This window comes from Pogona vitticeps, chromosome 7 (genome assembly GCF_051106095.1).
Source record: "Pogona vitticeps strain Pit_001003342236 chromosome 7, PviZW2.1, whole genome shotgun sequence".
In the NCBI taxonomy this organism is placed as follows: domain Eukaryota; kingdom Metazoa; phylum Chordata; class Lepidosauria; order Squamata; family Agamidae; genus Pogona; species Pogona vitticeps.
Genome location: NC_135789.1, coordinates 8,235,689 through 8,256,410, shown reverse-complemented (window position 1 = coordinate 8,256,410; position 20,722 = coordinate 8,235,689). Strand labels below are relative to the sequence as shown.

Sequence of the window (20,722 nt, the reverse complement as noted above, 5' to 3'; positions counted from 1 at the left end):
GGTACTCACCACGTTCATTAAAAAAACTCTGGCACATGGTAAAAAGGAAAGACAGAATCCTATACTGCAGTCCTACATAAATGCCCATGGTGGAAAATTTCTCCTTAAATTCCACTTAGCTGCCCCACCCTGACCAAATGGAGCACAATTCAGCCCCCACAACCTCAAGCTTTGCAACTTGGCAGGCCAAAGCGGTCACCTTTCGATCGTCCGGCAGTGTCGGACTTTTCTTCACGCACAACACATCCTATACAGAATCAGCTGTCGCCAGAGGTTGTAACGGCCAATACCTTAGAGGGAATATGTGGTGTCTCTTGATCTTCCATGTATGGCATATTTTTCACCCATTTATATAGGGGTTATAGATGGCAGCTTTAATATTGCTAATCATCTATTATTAAAAAATATATATATCCCACATCACTGTGTTTTTGACTGTAGAATTGTTCTGTGAGCCACTTTGGATCCTTATACCGGCAGAAAGACCACCTTATTTATGATACAAATACAATAAACCTTAGAAAGGTGCCTACCCTTATCTCTAGCGACGGATAGTATATCTTCGGGGGTTTGGGACATGGCTCTGTCCCACTCCAATGGGGAGATGGAGGAGACTGAAATATGGTAATTTTGGCATGCCAACTGGTGCCCTAATACTGTGCCAGGCTCTTTCCCTGCCCGCGTTCAACCGTCCAAGCCAAGCAGGCTTTCCTCAATGTCTAAAGAATATAACAACAAAGATAGCAATAGCAGCGGTATTTATTAAAATGTCAATTTCTTTTCCAACAGAATCAGCTTGTGAGACCTGGGTGCACCCCCTCCCACCACGACAATCCATTTTCTTTTTAAGGCTAAGATTTGCACAGGGGCAACTTGGTGTGTATTGTGCTGGCCCTCCCTTTCCTGCAACCGTCCCGCTAGAAAAGAGGTGTTGTCTCGGCTTCAAAGGGATACAGCTACAGTCATTCTTTCTCAAGGCGGGTTTTACAAAGTGAACGTATCAAAATGCGAGGAAAAAGGCCTGAATCGATTAAAAAAAAAAGGATCCTCACGGATTCGGGCAACCTGGAAGGGTGCACCGCAACACATGCTCATCTCTAGCCAGCATCCCATTTTTGAAATAAATAGAATACTTTTATTTTTTTAAAAAAGTATTTTGTGCTCCCACCACAGCAATAAACGCATGGAGTAAACAGATGAAAAGACCCTGCTGCCGACCGGATACCACGGCGCTAAAATTGGAAACGAATATGCCTCCACCGCCATCGCAAGATCAGGCCTCTCGCTTTGATCCGTCTGGAGGAACCTCCTTGAAGAGCCTTCTGTAAAACGGAAGATCTGCGCATCCCACCTGCGCTCCTGTTAGGAGGGTCACACCTCGGTAGCTCTCCAGAAACGCTTAGAATCAGTGCAATAGAAAATGCAGTATAACCTTTCCTTTAATTTCTTTACAGGAAATAGATTTTTTTTCTACACTCTCATGACATCCTGTGTATTTCTCTTATTTACACAAAACACAGTTGTACATATATATAGAATATGTATATATATATATATATATGTATAAGTATATACACACACACAAATGGTAAGAAAATACAGGCTTGGTTTTCTTTCTTTCTTTCTTTCTTTCTTTCTTTCTTTCTTTTTCTTCCTATCACTAAATGTTATGCCAAACATGTCTTTGATCCTAAGGGCCCCAAACAGCACAAAGCGGCATTATTTTTTTCAGGGCACTTGGTTTCTCCAATTTGCACCCAGGCACTGATCCTGCTTCTCGGGCTTGAGCAGAGCGCGGCGGCTTTCCCGGATCAGAGCCTGCCTCTGGCTCAGGAGTCCAGCTCCAGTTGTTCCTGCTGCTCGCTGGACCTCAGCATGAGCTGCTGCTCGTAGAAAAGGCTTTTTGCATAGTTGATTTCTTGGGACAGCTTTACCGCCAGCTCCTCGGCCGTCACGTGGACCTACCGGGGGGGGGGGGGGGGAGAGAAAAAGTCACTTCCAAACGCGGAAAAGAATCTGGGCACGGCAGCCTTCCCCAACCCGTTGTCTCCTCTACAGACCCGAAGGTGAAATTTTTAGCCCACGACGGGCCTTCCTTTTGTTTCTGGATGGGCTCATGGGTGATGGACTGAGACTCCGGAGACCTGGGTTCAAATCCAGGGCGCAGCCACCGAAGCTCACTGGGGGTGGCTGTGGAGCTGGTAAAAGTGTTTCTTAAAATATCTCACTTACTTTGAAAGCTCTATTAGGGATGCTGTAAGTTCCACCTTAAAGTATTGCCCAAGCATGAATTTGGGGATTTTGTACATTCACGCTGTGTGCCTGTGTTTGCAGAGGTTTGTCCAGCTGCCCCAAAGGCAGGATTGAGGCACTCCCACCTGATCCAAAGTGAAAGAGAAACTGGTACCGCATGATGAACGGAGCACTTTGAGGACCTGAAGAGGCCTGAAACGGATGCCCACCAGACCCAAGAAAAGCTGTCCGCTGGTCGCTGGTTGGAGAGAGTGGGCAGGCCCTAAAGAGTCTGTAACAACTCTCTTGATGCACCGACTAACTATGATCACAAGCCCAGGCAAGGAGGAAGTTATCTGTCCTTAGGCCTTGATGTCTGACGTGGGATAAATCAAAGCCGTCTTCCACAACCTGACCATCCCACCCTTCACCCATGGGTGTTGGGGGCTCCCGTTTTTCTGAGTTACAGATCACGGGGAAAACCTCCAAGCGTATACCCAAGTCTTTCAATCCAGTCCACTGGAAGAGGCAATCAGAGGGGTGACCGCGGGGGCGACCCCTGCACTTTCTCCCTCCTTTATAGGTTACTCTTAACTCCTCTTGAGGAGTACTAGCTCCTGTGTATTTCACAGCAGAAGGTGACAGAAAGGGGGCAGCGATGGAGTGCACCCCTCCCTCCGGCCGCTGGAAAAATAGCCTAAGACTCATGGAACCATTTATGGAATTGTAATTCCATGAATTACAACTGGAGAGCTCAGGGGTTGAGACCCCAGCCTTCTTGACAGGGGGCAGGAGTCCCTGATCCACAGGGTCCCTTCCAGCTGTGCCGTTCTAAGCTGATGGTACTTAAAACTGTTGTGTTCGTGGGACCAGTTCAAAACCCAATGGCTTAGTATACAACAGCTGCATTTAGGGATGCTTATGGATCCCTATAATGAGACATGGATGCGGGTGGGTGGGTGGGTGGGTGGGTTCAAGGGAACCTATAAATTGGATCCTGGCAGACTCGGGGTGACTGGCTCCCAGGTCCAGGAGAGAGAAGCAACCCACACATCCTACATAGGTTGTGCTCCCATTCAGGACCGCTGGCTGTGCGGTTTCTCTCATATGGCCTCTTCTTCCCAAATAGGATCCAAGTGTTGTTTTCTTGAAAATCCAAAGGAAAGCATTTTCAAGTAAAAACACCACTCCTTCCTCCTCCCACCCGATAACCAGAGAGCATCTGATTTCCAAAACGTACAGGGAATGCGACGCCTTCCTTACCATGGGCTTCTGGTGAGATGGGCCAGGCATGGCCACCCCGCTGCTGGAATTCACGGCTTTCTTTGTCAGCTGCAGGTAGACCTTCCCGTGGTCTTTGGAGATAAGGCAGTGGTACAGGTCGTCGTACTTGACCTCCAGGAAGATGGAATCTCGGTCCATGTTGTTCCCGTTCTTCAGGAAGTAAACGGCTTTGGAGGAAATGATGACGTAATAGCTGTCGATGTTCTCCGCTGCTATGAAGCTGCAAAAATAAGGAGGTTAGGATTTGCTGCTGGACGAGTTATGATCTCCTTCCAAAAACAAAAAATCAAACATGTCGGACATCAAGGCCTAACGACAGATAAGTTCCTCCTTGCCTGGGCTTGATGCTCCAGCGCCGCAGAAAAGAGGATCTGTTTAGAACAGGCTTGAAAATTATTATTATTTTTGACTGTCTAAATGCTTAAATCAGCTTGATCGACTGATGGATTCATTCCTTTGTATCCTGCTCGGATTTGTGCCAAGGCACAGTTTACCATAAAAAAAGGCAACACAAAACAGAAATAAAAGTAGAACAGTTAAAACCATAAACAATTAACCAATTTAAAAAAAAGAGAGGGGGTGCTGAAACAATAATGCAGAGAAACAGCGGACGAAAAAGAGCAGTCAACTCGGGTTGGGGTAGAAAACTTCCCTGAAAAGCCGTGTCTTTGGTTGCCTCCTGAATGTCCAACAAGGAGGGGTCCAGGCGAAGCTCCTCTGGAAGCTGGTTCCACAAATCTGGAGCCACCATGAAGAAGACCCTGCCTCTTGGAGATGACCTCCAGGGCTCTCTTGGGGTGGAAACTGGGTGGATAGCCTTGCCTGTGATGCTCTAGCGGGTTGGGCAGATGAGACTGGGCAAAGACACTCCTAAGGGCTTTAAATTCTCATTTACACCCTGAGTTGGACTCATGTATTTCCAGCCATGACCATCTTAGTGTTTGGGATTTCAGCTGACAAAATACCCCAACCACCGGCCGCCTTTGCTGGGCCTCCTTTCTGTATGTGTTGGCTTGTCACCCAACTCTCACTGAATGCAATGGGGCTTATTTCCAAGGAAGCACCATTTGACCGACACAGGGTTTCTTACCGTCAAAACGAGATGGCATGGTTAGCCTATTATTAGAAACGGAGTGCTCTTAAAACATGAAATGATGTCTGTTTTTCTGTGAGTGCATGTTTTCTCAGCTCTGTAAGTTGGAAAAAAAGCAGCTTGCTTCTGTTTTGTGACTGGCTACTGGGGAAGTAAACAAGGCCTTCATTTGCAATTGCAATGGCTCGGAAGAGAAGCTTTGAAGGAACCTATCTCTGGAGGGCGGAAAAAAAACAACCAACTGTTTTACCCCCTTCTAATTGGGAAGCTGGCACCTTCTCTAGTGCTGTCTTTAGAAGCCTGGATGAAATCCTCTGCATATGTATCACAGACACGATGGGACCTTACTTCTACAAAACTAGGCAAAAGATCTCCATGCATCTGGATGGAAGGGGAAAGATTCAGGAGTGCTGTAATTTGTCAGCTGGACTAAGATAATCCGGGTTCAATACGGACCGGGAAAAACCACAAAGAGAGGTCTCTGGCAAGATTATCCATTGGGGACTCCGTAGCAAGGACTCTGCTTTGTTCTCAATCTGAGTCACGCACGCCATTGTTGCTGACGTAGGTCATTCTCTCCGGGACTAGTTGCCAAACCTTCCCGTGAACCCTGAAGACTTTTGCGCTGTCTCTTTCGCTCCAAACCCACCCTTTCCCAAAGCCCTACATTTGGGTGATTTTTGAAAACAAAGCCCATGCAAAAACAATTATAAAAAAAAATAAAATAGAACTCACAAATCCAAAAGAAGAACAGAATTCCCCCAAGAACAAAGCAGAAGCAGTGAGATCTCTGGAGAATTTATGGCTCAATGCCTCTCAGTCCAACAAGTTCTCTCACACACACCCCCACCGCCTCCTGACACACACATCAGGAAGTAATTTAATTACACAACAACGTTTTCCAGAAGTGAAACAGTGGGCCTAGTTGGGAAATAAAAAAGTATGGAAACATTTAGCTAGAACAGTAGAGTGGGGCATTAAAGCCCTCTTCTAATGGATTTAACGCTTGGGGGGGGGGGAAATGTAAGATGATTAAGTCTTTCAATCATTTGAAAAACTGGAATACGAGAAAGGGACAAAGGGACCCAAACTCTGTATGTGGTTACACAGGAGTAGAAAGACGGTGACCGGTTTTGAGACTGGGATAGCTGATGAGAGGGAGACCATTGCAGGAAACGTACAACTGCAGAACTGGATAGATCATAAAGTCCAGCCCCTCTCGCGGAGTCCCTTGGGGGGGGGAACTGAACTCCAGCCAGAGATGCCTTAAAACCGCTGAAAGAGAGCTTCTCGGAGAGATTCCTGTTCTGGTTTTTTTTTGAGTGGAGGAACATTTGGAGAGATGGCCTCCGGAGGCGCCCCGGTAATCCCTTAGGCAAGTAGATGCCCTGTGCGTTTAAAGGGGAGACTGGCGAACGGATGCTGGCGTAGCGCTATGCTCTATCAGCATTCGGCACCATTCTGCCCTTCGCCAACTGGACGAGAGGTAATGGGGCCACAGAGGGGTGATGGAGGCAGATGGGGACAGTTGACTTCAAATCCTTGTCTAGCTAGGATGCTCATATGGCAACCCTGTGTAGGAAGAATGTAGGAAGCTGTTTGGCACCAAGTCAGGTCATTAACGCAGCTGAGCTCAGGGAATCACGTAGTCCATGGTACACCAGCACCCTGCTTCGGTCACACTGCCTCTCTCCCAACGCCGTTTTTAGAAGGGACGAATGCGAGAGCGTCCACCCACCTTTTGTTCTAGCGGAAAACCCGGGTCTGCAAACAGAACTGCAGTGTGGACAAGAGGTCCTCAGGGTCCTATAGCCCAGCCACCATTGAACCAAGGAAGGCTATGGTGACCCCGAAAGAGGGCCGTCCGGCTTGTGTTTAGGAGCGTTTTGCCGCCTTCCGACATGGTCTACGGCAGAAATCACTTCGACCGCCTGGAAGTTTTTCTTTCCTGGAACTTGAAAACGTGGTTTTGGGCCCTACCTATCGTCTGGAGCGGCTGCAAGCCCAGTCACTCTATTTTTCATGTGTGAAATGAAACAACCCCCCCCCCAACTCTCAGGTGGTTCCTGTACTCCATCTTCTGTCTTACAGGTTAAACACACAACCTCTTCATCTTCTATCCACAGCCCTCATCAAGGGGGTCCTTCCAGGGCTGGGTTTCACATAGCAATCGTGTGGCCTCTGAAAGGTCCCGCTCCGAAAGATCAAGATCCCTGGACCACAGCTTGCCTTTCCCAGTTCATTCAATTCCTACACAGTGAAGATCAGTTGTTGCCCAGGACTGGAGGCAGGAATCGTGCCCAGACCTATTACACAAGTCAAGGCATGGGTGTGTGCAGACGGGAGAGAATCTCAAGGTGGTTTTCCAAAGGGGAAAGAAAAAGAAGAATGAAAGGGAGAAAAAAAGAGTTCCTTCCAAAACTAGGCACAGCAAATGGGACGGACACTTACAACTCGTCCTCAATGTTGTCGGTCAGTTTGAAGAGCAGCTCCTGTCCTTCGGCTTGGCTGTCCGAATAGCGGGGTAGGAGCCCCTGGGGACCCCTGCAACACCGGGGCCTCCTCACTCTCTCCGCTTGTGTCCTGTGAACAAGACCGGGGGAAAAAAAGGGAATTTACAGTAAAGACCAAGACAGAACTGGTGGGAACACCGGAGGGTGCAAGCTGGGCTTTAAATTGCGTTCCCAGAAAATCAAGACCGGATCATATCAGACCTCTAAATCACTGGTTCTTAACCTTGGGTTACTCAGGAGTTTTGGACTGCAACTCCCAGAAGCCTTCACCACCAGCTGTCCTGACTGAGGTTTCTGGGAGTTGCAGTTCAAAAGCATCCGAGTAACAAAGGTTAAGAACCACTGCTCTAAATCTTTGCAACACCTTGCCTTTTCTGCACAACATTGTCTTTTAAAAATATAAAATGCACATGCTTGGAGCAGCACATTTCTCCTTTCCTTTTGCTTTTGCTGGAAGGAACAGGAGGGAAGGGCTTTGTCTTTTTGATCTTGTGCAGGAACAAAAAAGAATCTCCCAGCAATAGACAGTATTTCTGATGGGGTGTCCCAACGCATTCGCCACTGAGGTGTGGAAATCAAGACACGGGAGTAAGGAGGCCAGAGGTTCACACCAGAAGTAATGCATTACAAGTAACACAGTACCCCTTAACAAGTTCCTTTAACAAGTCTGCCGTTTTCTTTGCCCACGGGAACATGATGAAACAGAACCACTTTATGGGTATAACAAGCTTCTAGTTACTTTTAGAAGACACTTTTAGGTGTTTTTTTCTAGTGGCATTTTGCAGAAATTCTGCAAGCACTCCTTCACTCTACCCGCCCGGCTCTAAAAGGCGGAGTTAACCCCCAGGCTCCTTCCCCCAAAGGAAAAGCAATGATCTTTCAGATGCAAATTACTTTTACAATTATAACTTTTTAAGCTCTGCTTCCTGGGGGTTGGCTGCCAAGCCACCCACCATGGACTTGTGGGGATCACCAGAATCCAGGCAGGGTTTCCTTTTGGGGGGGCCCCCTAGCCCAGCTCCTCTTGCTTGGCTTTCTCTTCCACCGCTTTGCACCATAGCTGCTGCTTCCTTTGTGCGCTGGGCCCCCTTATCCTCCCCCCCCCACCTCCTCTACTGCAGACGAAAGTGTTGCTGCTGCTGCTCCCTGTTTGATCTAGAGAGAGAGATGAAAAAAAAAAAAAAAAAAACCAACCCGGGCCGTAGAGTTTTCTGGTCAAACCTTTTGGCAGCAGCACATAAGGCGGACGGGCTTTCGTGCAGATGTTTCCTCCAGAGGCTCGTTTCCTCCCTCGTACCTCTGCACCCCCTTCTCCTTTAGCAACACGGAGCCTGGCTACGAAATACAGGCTTCTCTTTCTTTCCTCGACACAACTCAGCCTTTTCCAATTTGCTCCGTTTACGGGAACGTGGGTGCAACTCAAATGCCTCTCTCCAAAGCTCTCCTTTTCTTCAAACCAACCAACCAACGAAGCATCACCACCACAAATACGGGGGTGCGATGTTGCTCCCCCTTTCTGAAGCTTTTTTTCCCCTTGTGAGTTCCTTCCACCAAGTATCTATAAATGCATTTAAGACGGAGCAGAATAGACACAGCCCAATGCTAACTTTTGCACCCTGCCTACTCAAATAAAGCCTTCTCCTCTTCTGCACGGAAAATCAGTTTCCAAACAGGGCGGAGAGCCTCCACGCACACCTGTGGCTCTCCATTTTTGGACTTGTCGCTTTTTATGTGCACAAGGCAACAACAGAAGGGTGAGGCTGGCACATCCACACGTTCCCCTTAACCCCCCCCCCCCCCAAAGAACAAATCATTCTGCCAGAATGATCAACCAGCCTGGGAGAAGAAAGAAAGTTGATGAGACACGACCGATTGATTGATGGATTGATTGTGTTATTTGCAACAGTTTGGCAAAAATATTTTGACTCCTGTTTGACAAGACCAACAAAGACATCCTTACTCCATCCAACCTTGCCAGTTCGATGGTATACTCCTGGAATGAAGACACCTTTGACTAGCCACCAGAGACATGCAATCTGCTCCATTCTGGAATCGAAAACAGACATTTCTGGGCAAATTGCTACTTGATTCTAAGTGTACACTTTTTTTTTAGCACATGGTCACAGCTGGCGGATCTCAAAGGTTCTGGCCCAAATCAAAGTCGCAGCTGCCTAATTAATCTCTTACTTGCCGGGGCAGGAAAAGAGCAAAAAGTGTCCTCGGTAAGGCTGATGGGTGTTGTAGTCCAACAACAGCTAGAGGACTACGCTTGGCTCACTCCTGCTCGACTTCAAAGATTTTTGGCTGGCTCTTGTGTTTGCCAAAGCTGAAGAAGTGAAACGCTAGGTGCACATGGCTAAAAACCTACAGACAACAGCTAAGGGGGGACCAACTGATGCGGAGTTCTGTAGCATGGCCTTGCTTATTTCCAAGAAGGGAGAGCGAAGGAAAAATGAGCGGGTGAGTGGATGCACAGAGGCAGAAGCATGGTGTCAGTTATAACATTGAGATGTCAAGTAGCAAGGAAGTTGCTAGTTACTCGTGTCTTATCTTGGGACAGGTAGGAGACAAGAAAAACACTCTCTTACAACGCGTTCCTGAAATATTCAAAGACACTTTCTAACAGCAACCAACAGAAACATTTCTATTCAAAAGATGCTGCGCTTGTTATTTCCTTTCATTCCACAACATACAACTTGGCAGTAGGAATAGAAGTTGCCGTAACAGCAACAGTAACAGCAGCAGCAGCAGCAGCAGCAGCAGCAGCAGCAGCAGCAGCAGCAGCAGCAGCAGCAGTAGTAGTAGTAGTAGCAGTAGTAGTAGTAGTAGTAGTAGTAGTAGTAGTAGTAGTAGTAGTTGTTGTTGTTGTTGTTGTTGTTGTTGTTGCTGCTGCTGCTGCTGCTGCTGCTGCTGCTGCTGTCATCATCATCATCATCATTGTGGTCCCAATGATGGTCAGCTGCCTTCTAAATTACATCTGGTCAGTATTAATGTGAATTGCATTAACTGGAGGAAGCCGCTACATTTTAGAAAATCAGTGCACTTATTCTGGACAACAAGCAGCATTCCAAACAAATTGCCTTTTTTAAAGAAAAGAATAGAAATCTATGGAATTTGTCCCGCCGTCTCAGGCAATGCTCCGTAAACAGGCCACCCCGATGAAATTTAAAAAGCTAAAAATTCTGCAATGCCGAAACGGGCGGTAGGGTGCCCACATCTGTGTTACATTAAATTCAACTGAACACTCAACACGTCGGTTGATTGGCTTTTAATAGGCACACAAAGGCAATACAAGAGAGAAATGCCCTCGTGTCCGCCTGGCACAGCGGGGAAGAGCCGTGCTGAATGAAGGCATAAAACGATGGGGGGGGGGGGGGGGAACGGCCTCGTCAGGGAAGCCGGGCGGTCGGGGACAGAGCACCAGCGTCCAGGCCGTGTCGGAGCCCGGAGCGGCTCTGCTCCAAGAAAGAGCTGCAGACCCAAAGTCTTTCTCATTATTAAGACTTGCGTTAAATCAGTGGTGATTAAAACAAGCCACAATATTCCAGAGACTACAGCAGGCTCAAAGGAGTGTGACTCTTTTTTTTTTCTGCTTTGCAGTTAAAAAAACACTAGAGGTCTAAAGCAGAGATGGGCCAACTGTGGGGACAGGATGAAGCCCTTCTTCCCCCATGGCTATTTTGATGGGTCCTGAAAACCACTAGTTGCCCTACCCTCTACCAAATAAAAGGCTCCCCTTTCCTTCTCCCCCAGCCCCCCAAACAAATGGGGGGGGGGAAACCTACTGCTATTGAAAGACTCCAGGAGCCGGATTCAACTTCCAAATATGCGGCCGTGTATTGGAACACCCATTTTTAAAATCCAGAAGCGGACTTTCAGCTCTTTCCATGTTCTTTCTCCCATTTTCCACCACAAGGTTGGCCACAGTTGAGGTCCCTGGAAGACGCCAAGGACAGAAAATTGCCCCCCCCCCCGACTCAGACCAGTTGCCAGCCTTGGTCTAAACAATGGTTCCAGTCTTTCTTGCTCAGTTGTTTTCGGGGGGGGGGGGGGGAGAGAAGGAGCTGGTCTCCACTGCTTAAGGTTAAAAAGCACAGCTGGAGGATTCAGGTAAATACATATATTAGAGTTTGCAACCCAGCAGCAGTGCGCTACCTTTGGAGCTGAAATGCTAGTAGGCTTTGGGGCGCTTCATGGGGTTGCCCTGCTTGCTCTGCCTGAGAGCCACTCTGTCCTACCGGTTTCATCTGCTGGCCGCCCTAACACGGCTTGTCTCCTTTCCTTGCCAACCAATATGTCTTCCCTGCCAGCTGCCTCTGCTTGCCACCCAGCACGAATGCCTGCCGTCCAGGTCACTCTTCCCCGGGTGCAGATGCCACGCGGAGACCCTCTCCGTGGCTCAGGGCAGTCATTCCGCCTGCTACAAGAGGGATGCTCCTTGCTTAGATAGGCCTGGTGGTCTCTTGTCTGCAGGCCTGCTTCCTTTACGTGCACTCATGCTCTACTACACAGCTACTAAGAATGTGGCTGGATAGGGCTAAATTCCATGGGAGCTTCAAGGAATTATGGTTCTGGTAATCTCCCTGCATGTTATGCTCCAAAAAGGGTGTCTACTAGACCCATAATGCCTTGGAGCTCCCCCCCCAACAAATGTACTTGTTTGGGGCTCAGGGGGGCTAGGGCTACCATGTTTTGCCCATCCCGTCTTTATATGGACCCAAATAGGACAAAACAATTAGGGTTTACTAATAAACTACTGTCACTTTGTCTATTATTGGTATCCTCACCTAGCCATGAGGTCTTGTATGAATGTGACAGTCTTATACTTTCACTCTAATGTCTAAGGAAGTGGGCTTGCTTGATCCATGAAAACTCAAATTCAAAGACAGCAGTTAGTCTTTTAAAGAGTTGCAACGTTTTGGGCTTCTCGCTTTATATGTGTGTGTGTGTGTAGTACTCTATGCCAGGGGTCTCCAAATATTTGACCGTGAGGGCCACCCCAGTTATTTTCATTATTTTTGAGGGCTGAAGGAACAGGAATTTGTGTGCGCATATGTGCAGCCGCCTGCCCCCCGCCTGAGCACACGGATGCCCAACTGCCCACCCGCAACCCCACCGGCTTTGAATAAACTAAAGAGAGATTTGTCAGAGTGCTGAATTAGGGACAGAGCCAGCATCTACCCAGCATGGCCAGTGGAGATGATGGGTACTTGCATGGCAACAGATCTCCCATCTGGACAATGCTGCTGCACAGGAACAGCTGCAGACGGTTTTGTCTGAAGGGCAGGCTTTTCCTTGAACCCAGATACACACATTCATCTCATTTACAGAGGCCCCGCTGTGCTCCTTCACTCCTGAAAGTGCAGAGATGGCTTATCTGGGGACTGGCCTTTTTTAAACAGCAAAGCTCCCGATTTATTTATTTAGAAAATTTATACTCTGCCCATCGGAACAACCTCTCTCAGTAATGAAACGAGGCTTGCTCTGTTCCTTTTTTTAATTGCACTGGCTGAAGACAGCTTTACTTCAAAGGGCATTTGGGATCACGCAAACGGATTCGGGAGTTGTTTTAACTTTCGATGCTTCCGTCTGTCGCTTTTAACTTCTTGGGTGGGTTTTGATTACCACTTGTTGGGGGACTTGTTTGGGTGAAAAAGTGGGCAAATTAGATTAAATGAAGAAGAGAAATGGTCATGATAGAACTATCTGAGTACATTCATTTAGAAAGCCGTGGAAAACATTGGGCGAAAGTGATGGTGTTGTTCTACTGGATTATCTGCAAGAAGGTGCAATAAGAGATCTTTGGGTAGTGTGGGCAGCATATAATAAATAAGTTCCCAATTTAATGTAATTCTACACTAATGTGCTGTTTTTATCAAAGGAAGAACTTTCCCTAAACTTTTTTTCAAAGGAACAGAGGAAGGAGATTTCCAGTTTGCTTTCTTGAATGAGCATCAGTGGAGACTCGTGGGGGTTGAGGTTGGAGAGAAACAGTTCCGAGACCAGAACAGCCAACAAGAAGAGGCTCTGCTGAGAAAACAAGCTTGAGAAAAAGTTACTTTTTCCCCCCTCCCTAGAACAGCTGCCACCCCAGCAAAGGGCCACACCGGCTGGCGAGATTCAGGGTGTGGAAGCTATAAAGAAACCGAGGAGAAAAACACTAAGTCGTGTCATGAAGCTTGGGGAAGACTGGTGAGGATGGCAGGCTGTCTCCTTTCTGGGGAGTGGAAACCTGTTGGCGGAGAAGGTTTGGAGCTCAGTCATGAACCCAATGTTATGCACAGAAGCCCTTAAGTTCAGTCCCCAGCATGTCTAGGCAAGATGTCTGCCTGAAAGCTCCCAGGATTGCGATAGGTACATCGGGGGTGTGTGTGTGTGTGTGTCAGATTGAATGCAAAATGGCTTGTTAGGCTCCCGTGAATGATTCTGAGCTGCCAGCAACCACTGATTGACGAATCCAAAGGGTGCCTGCTTGTGCAGGTGCGAGGGACGTACCAGTAAGCATATATACTACTAAGCAAGACCCAAAGAAGCCATCAAAAGTCTCAAGGGAACGGAGGACGGCAATGCTGAATGGTCAGATCGTGGTCTCCTCGTGTCCTTGATCGCTCTGTGCCTAACGCTCAGGGAAAGGCGAAGGCATGAACAAGTGGGACAAGAGGAGAAGCTCCAACGGGAGCCCAAAATCTGGCTGGTTCAGGATGCCAGGAAAAGGGATGGATGGACTACCAATTCCTGGGATGCTCTGGTCCATGGGGTCACGAAGAGTCGGACACAACGACTAAACAACAACAACAACAACCAATTCCACAGCCTGCCTGATCTGCAGAGAGACATGCGATATGAAGAGCGCACTGGGCGCCCACTCTGCCCACCACTGCACAATGACCTACCTCTTTAGACCCCAGGGTCTCTCCAGCGCTGCTGAGCCTTGGGCTGAGCGACAGTATGTTATGCCCAACAATCTCTGAGCGAGGAGGAAGAAGAAAAAACTGGCACTCAACACCCTGTTTCATCTGCACCAATGGAAACCTCCAACATCTGGACAGATCTTGTTGGCGTAAGCAAGCAGTCCAGTTGCAATCGGTTTCACTTAATCAGTTTCCCTTTACAGATCAGACTCGGAAGTTTTGTGTGTGTGTATGTGTGGGGGGGCGAAAGCATAATTACAGGTTCGCAATTTAAACAGCAACGGATGCTGCTCTGTTCGCTGGAGCAGTGTATTTTACATGCAGTGTGAGAGGGTTAAATAGGACAGACCCAACTCTTTCTAAACTTTTGCCCTCTAGATATGTACTCATTGGCTGTCGTACAAAACTCTAGCGGTATTACATGCCTTAACGATATGGTTCAACTGTCGGTCAGGCCCGGGGTCTGGCGTCATGCCAGACCGCAATCAATGGGACACAACCCTCCCCAATTCTCTCTCCCCCCCCCCCACTTTTCAGATCATCACGAAGGGCTCAGATTATCTCCTTTTTGTCGTGCTGGTTAAATTTATGGAGCAGAACCCCAAAGCAGCATTCCTTGGCTTGGGACGGCCCACGCGGGCCTCCCTTTGTTTGGCCCTGTAAGCGAGACCCTGCTTTTTTTTTTTTTTGGGAGACGGCAAGGTTGTTAGTTCAGGCGCTGGCTCTTTGCTCATGACTGAAATGAAGAGAGTTCAAGGGAAGGGCAAAAGGACAGCCAAGTGTAAACCCTGTCCCAGCAGGCCTCTCGGGCTCCGACACCCGCAAGGCCCGGAGCTCAGCAGCGAGTGCAAAGCACGCCCCCCCTTACACACACACACACACACACACACACACACACACACACACACACACACACACACACACTGGTTTCCCTGTGACAAAAGGCCAAGTTGCAGGCGAGGAACTCATCAGCCCAAGCTGCAATCCTGACACACAAAACACACACCCTAAAAGGCCAGGGGAGACGACGCTTGCTGAGAGTCCGACCGGCCTCTGCTGAATGCTGGCCAGGTCCAAAATATTGCAAGGATCAACGGCCGCGGGTGAACTCCAAAAAATGCCAGAGGTTTTGCTTTAACACTTGAAAGCCCTGATCCTCAACCTGCTGTATCTTATGCAGGTTGTTAAAGCGCTGTTCTCAGACCCCACTGTGCTGGAAACAATACTGGGTTTTATTTTCCCCCCCATCAAGGAGGACTTTTATATATTTATTGGCACTTGGCTATTACCGTATTTTTCGCTCCATAAGACACACCTTTCCATAAGACGCACCAATTTTTAGAAGAAAACAGGAAAATATAATCTGTTTTCTTCGCTCCATAAGACGCACAGACTTTCCACCCCCCTGTTTTGTGGGGAAAAAGTGTGTCTTATGGTGCGAAAAATACGGTATATCTATCCCTTCTCTGAAGGTGGTGGCCAAGGGAATGGGGAATTAAGGTAAACTCTGAAGTTTCTCCTAGGTTATTATTTGAATTCCACCGGTGGCATGTGTGTGCACATGGTTGATAAATGTACCATGTGCATCCGCTTAAGAATCCCTGCAGTAAATAGGGATTTTCTCTTCCTGCCCGTAGTTTATCGTTCAAAGTGCTTCCTAGGTGTGATGCCGCTGAGACACAGCACTGACTGGTCAACGTCCTCAGAAGGACCTTCTCTGTGGTCTAGTGAGAATGTCAACTCAGCCCCTACTCCCTAAAGCCAGCACTCTTTAAGGCCTGTCTTCCCCCAATTTCCCTCAAAACATTTCTCTCCGTCAACAAGCCCATTTAGGCACTCACCAAATTTCGCTGGCTTCCCAGAACCTACCCGGACCTGCCAGCGTTCATTGGCAAAACCTCCCAACCCATTCCGGGCCTTTCCCGTAACATATATAACGTACATCTCAACTTGTTTTTGCTTCTGTCCGATGGAATGAATAAGGGAAATTAAAACAAAGGAAAGGAAAGACATGTTGGAATAAGAGGAGAGGAAAAACATGGATTTTTTAAAAAATACTCTTTCAAATTGACTTACTGGCATTAGAAGATGACTCACATTTCTGCTGAACAAGCCAGCATTTTGAAGTCATCTGGAAAGCAAAATCAAGGCAAGGCAACCATGCATTAACCCTGAGGAAAGGAAAAGTTTTTGGTCCACAACTGCTGTTGGCTCCAGAGGCAATGGTGAGACATCATGGTAAATACATAAATTGATTTTTTTTAAAAAAAAAATCTGGAATACTAACAGGTGTGCATCCCTGTCCCACACCATCTTGACTGTGGCCCTTATGATCCCCCACAGGGAGCATCCTCCCGAGGATAAGCAGAGTGTAGACAATGTGAATAGCTAAGAAATGCAGCTTCGGTGGCTGCTTGTATGGGTTTGTCTCTAATTTGTCCCCCCCCAGAAAAGAAAGGAAACCAGAGGCACCGCCTGCTTCCTATAGGGTGGGTGTCTCAAAGACTGACCTCTCTCTCTCTGTGTTTGTGCCAGGTTGCCAATATACTGTATTTTTCTGTGTATAAGACGCCCCCACTTTTCTAATCTGAAATTAAGAAATCTTAAGTGGGGTTTAGCAAGTGTAGGGGGAAAGGGATCAAAGCACTAAAGGATCGCTTTGATCCCTGCTTTCCCCTCCACTTGTTTTTTTCTCTCTCCTCAGCTTACTTCCTTGTATAAGATGACCCTCAATTTTTAGTTTAAAGATTTTAGACAAAAGTATAGTCTTATACACGACAGTATATATATTTCCCCAACAGAAGCTCTTGTGCCTAACCACTAGCAAAGGTTCTTCCCTCCTCATCAATTTACTGGTCAAAAGTGCGGCCTTAGACACATGCTCTGTGCAATCACATTTCCCAGAAAATGCTGGATTACGAGCAGGTTCCAATGCACTGAGGATTTTTGGCTGAACTCTGCCTGAACCCAGAAGCATATCGCTTATAACAGACACTAACAATAATGCTCTGATTACCTGCTTAAGAAATGAGGGTTCAAAGCAAGTTCGCCTCCCCTGCGCTCCCTCCTGCCACCTTTCTGTACCACTTTAGATCGTTTCTGCTTTACATTTAATGGGGTTTCTGTCCACAAGCCAGCAAGTGTCGAAAGCACAAAAACAAAGCAACAAAACAAAAACTCGGTTCATTTTTTTAAAAAAAAAGCTTTAAAGAAAAAGCTTGGCTATGTGGCAGTTTAATGCAAAAACACAGCTTGAATAGAAACAAGCAGTCAGCAATAGAGGCCGAGATCTCAGCTCGTTTCTGCAGGCAACCATGGAAAACATCAGATGTTTTCTGCCGAGTGGGTGAAATGACCAACTTCCAGAAACCCTCGTCAGCCTAGCCTTTAGTCAGGACTTTTGGGAGATGTAACTCACAAACCTGTGGGGCTCCCAAGTTTAGGAACCACTGAAGCAGACAGTACTGATTGAACTCTATAGGGTCAGTTACTGACTTGCTTTTCACTTAATTTCACATGGTCGCTTTCCGATCAACTGGTGTAGTTAAGTGAACTCCCTGGCAAAGACGTTGGTTCTTCCAAGGATGCTTCCGTTGCACCCAACACTCCGAACAGCTATGGTTAGTTATATTCCACCCTTCTTCCCTCAACCGAAAGGTCACATCCCTGCTTTTCGTCCTCCTCATTTTGTATTTTCACAACCACCCCAGGGAAGATCCATCAGACTGGGAGACAAAGAGAGACAGAACGACTGATCCAGGATCGCCAAGTGCGTCCCAAGTAGGAATCTGAACGGGATCTCCCCACATGCTGGTCCAGAGCTCTAGCTGTTATGCTACTCTTGTCTCCCACACTGAACTACATGGTCCTCGGTGTTCTTTCCAGTTCTATGACTTACAATGTTTTTTTTTTTTAAAAAAACTTATTTAGTTATTTAAAATCTCTACAGGTCAGCTCTGGAAAAGCTAGGAAGCAGCAGTGACACAGAATGGCATCACATATCATCAATGCTCACCAAGACATATGTGGGAGCAGGCTATATTGGCAGAGATACAAACTGCACCGGCCACTTCAGGGCCACGCTTCGACCATACCTGAAGTCAAACACTGGCCCACCTGTGCGCATGGCAAGTGCTGCATGCCAGCACCCACGTTCACGAAGACTGAATGCAGCAGAACCCAAGACCCATGGGGTTCAGAAATCATTTTCATATTTATTTATCACCCACTTCGTGAGATCCTGCAAACTTTAACCCAGGTGCAAAATGACCCTCGAAGCAAAATGACAGCGGGAAGTAGGACAACCAACCTATGCCAGCGGCTGACCCCGGATTCTTGAGAGGCCTTGACTCACCGCAGGAATGGGCAGACCTGCGCTTCCAACTCAGTGAACCACTCCGAGGTCCCAAAGCTAACCGCAAACCACAAAGCCTTCCGAGAAAAGTCATCTAGGATTAAGGTGTGAACTGACGACAAATTCCTCAACATAGATAGCTCTATGTAAAACAATCTGGGCCTCCTCTGTTCTTTCTGATCCTACAGAAGGGATATTGACGTCATCTTGAAAGAAGGCATGGACATGAAGGGCTGTTTCTGGCACTGGTGTGTGTGTGTGTGTGTGTGTTTGCAGGGGTATGTGGAGAACAATGCCCTCTTTGGCTTCAGCTAAACACCACTGATGGGGAGGGCAAGGTCCAACCCATATTGGGGGGGGGGGACACACATTTCTGGCTTGACTCTCTGCTATCCCAAAATCATGGCAGCAGAGACAGAAGGAAGGGTCTCCAGGTTGGGAGGGCGCATAAGGCGAGCAGCACTAGGAGAGAAGGACGCCCGTTTCTGTGCCTGATGAGGAATGTAAACCTTAAAAGGAAAGGCAGTGGTTGCTGTAAATGTGGTATGCCTTCAGCCACTCCTGAAAATATGTATTTTTCTCTCCCTGGCATGGGGTGACCACCTTCCTTTATTAGACATGTTTCCTGAGGATTCTAGACTCCTTGTCCAGATTTCCCCTCATGTCCATTTCCACAAATCAGCTGACCTCTTGTGACGTCAGAAGATTCAGTTCCTGCTTTCAGGTTTCCACCCAGAAAAGCCCTACCGACCTGGCAAGCCAACCGCCCACTGTAACTGGGAGGGATGCTAGCCGGGAAGCCTGATTTAGCCTGGCCTGGCAGAGCGTTTCTTAGGTAGACCGTGATGTTTCCAAGCTAGCTATGCACAGCAAAGCTTTTTGTGTGGCCAAGAGGTACAAAGGCAGGTAAGGAGGGAGCAGATGCAGCTCATGAACCATAGGCTACCTCTCTCTCCCACCTGTTTTTTTTTTTTTTTTTTGCAAACTTCAGACCCAGAAGGGTGAACGTTGATCGTGGAAACCTACCACAGGTGGTGCAGAGCGGGATGTTCCAGTCACCTCCCAGCAACTCTGAAAGCATCTGTCAGAAGCTGGGCTTGATGAACTCTAGGGAAGCCTTCCAGATCTACATACAGTTCTGCGATTCCAGGAACCACTGTTAGGGTTATCATCATTCTGTACTTTAGGCATAGAGCGATGGAATGCCTGAAGGTATTTGTGGTACCTTTATACTGTACCTATTCTTATCTTTCATACGTTTTAATTTGCATTTTTAATATTGTATAAAATAGGCAGCCCTTTTCACATTTCCATCCTCAAGATTTGCCTTTCCCAGCCAAGCGTGAACCTTATTAGCGATCCGCTCAGGCTGTATTCCTTGCATCTCATGAAGGTGAGGCAGAATCTCTAATAAGCTACGCCAAATAAAACACAAGTGTCACGAGTCTGCATGTACTGCAACAGAAAAACCCATAATACTTTTTGCTCATTTCAACTGTTGCTCTGAAAGTGCTTGAGTCTAGGGTGGTTTGATCCCATGCAAAAGCTTCTATGAACGCTATGGCAAGGGGCTGTCTTTAAAAAATCATCATCATCATCATCATCATCATCATCATCATCATCATCACCACCACCACCACCATCATCATCATCATCATCATCATCATCATCATCATCATCATCATGTCAGTCCCACACTCTTGCCTTATTCAAGATATCCATTGGAATTAGGAGTTCCCTGAAAGTGAGACCAGCACTCTGAATGCTGGGGGTGGGGTGGGGGGCAAGGGAAAAGCAATGAAATCTACCTACCCTGGGCCAGAAAATCTGTGTCCATGAGGCTAAGTGAAAGTAAGCCATGCATTCTCATAACGGTTCAAAGGGAAAACACACTGATTTCTTTCAGTTCTTCTCAAGATTGGGTAAGAGCCTTACATAAGTGACACTAGAATGCAAAATAGATTGTTCTGAGCTTTGGAGCGCTCGGGAGTATTTAGAGTTCAGCCAACAGAAGGAAAAGTCATTTGCAAGACAGGATTTTTTATTTTTTATTTTTTGCTTTTGGCTCCCGTCGGCGGTCAGGGGTAGGGAACGGGGTGCTGTATAGCTCTGAGTGACAGGGAAGGCTCAAGGCATCCACTAGGGTCCAGCGAAGTGAACCCTCTCCACACAGCATTTCAAGGCACTCTTCTGATTGCTAAGTTCACTCACATCTCCTGAATTTTCCATTTCTAATGGAGGGGGGGGGAAAGATTTCGTGCCTTATACCTTTAGGAGCAGCACTAGCGTCTCCCCTACTGGATAGGAGCCCTAGCAGACAGGATACGAAACCCAT

General features: G+C 47.4%; 1 protein-coding gene across 1 annotated transcript in view; it reads right to left on the bottom strand.

Annotated features, from left to right (window-relative positions):
- Positions 1 to 1,112: 1,112 nt before the first annotated feature.
- Positions 1,113 to 20,722, bottom strand: part of VPS13D (vacuolar protein sorting 13 homolog D) — a 130,392-nt gene continuing 110,782 nt past the window's right edge. Inside the window, exons 68-70 of the mRNA XM_072977709.2 lie at positions 7,061 to 7,192; positions 3,496 to 3,736; positions 1,113 to 1,961 (exon numbers count right to left, since the gene is read on the bottom strand). Of these exons, the coding sequence (XP_072833810.2) occupies positions 1,830 to 1,961; positions 3,496 to 3,736; positions 7,061 to 7,192 (505 nt within the window). The 3' untranslated portion in view covers positions 1,113 to 1,829. The remainder of the gene's footprint in view (positions 1,962 to 3,495; positions 3,737 to 7,060; positions 7,193 to 20,722) is intronic.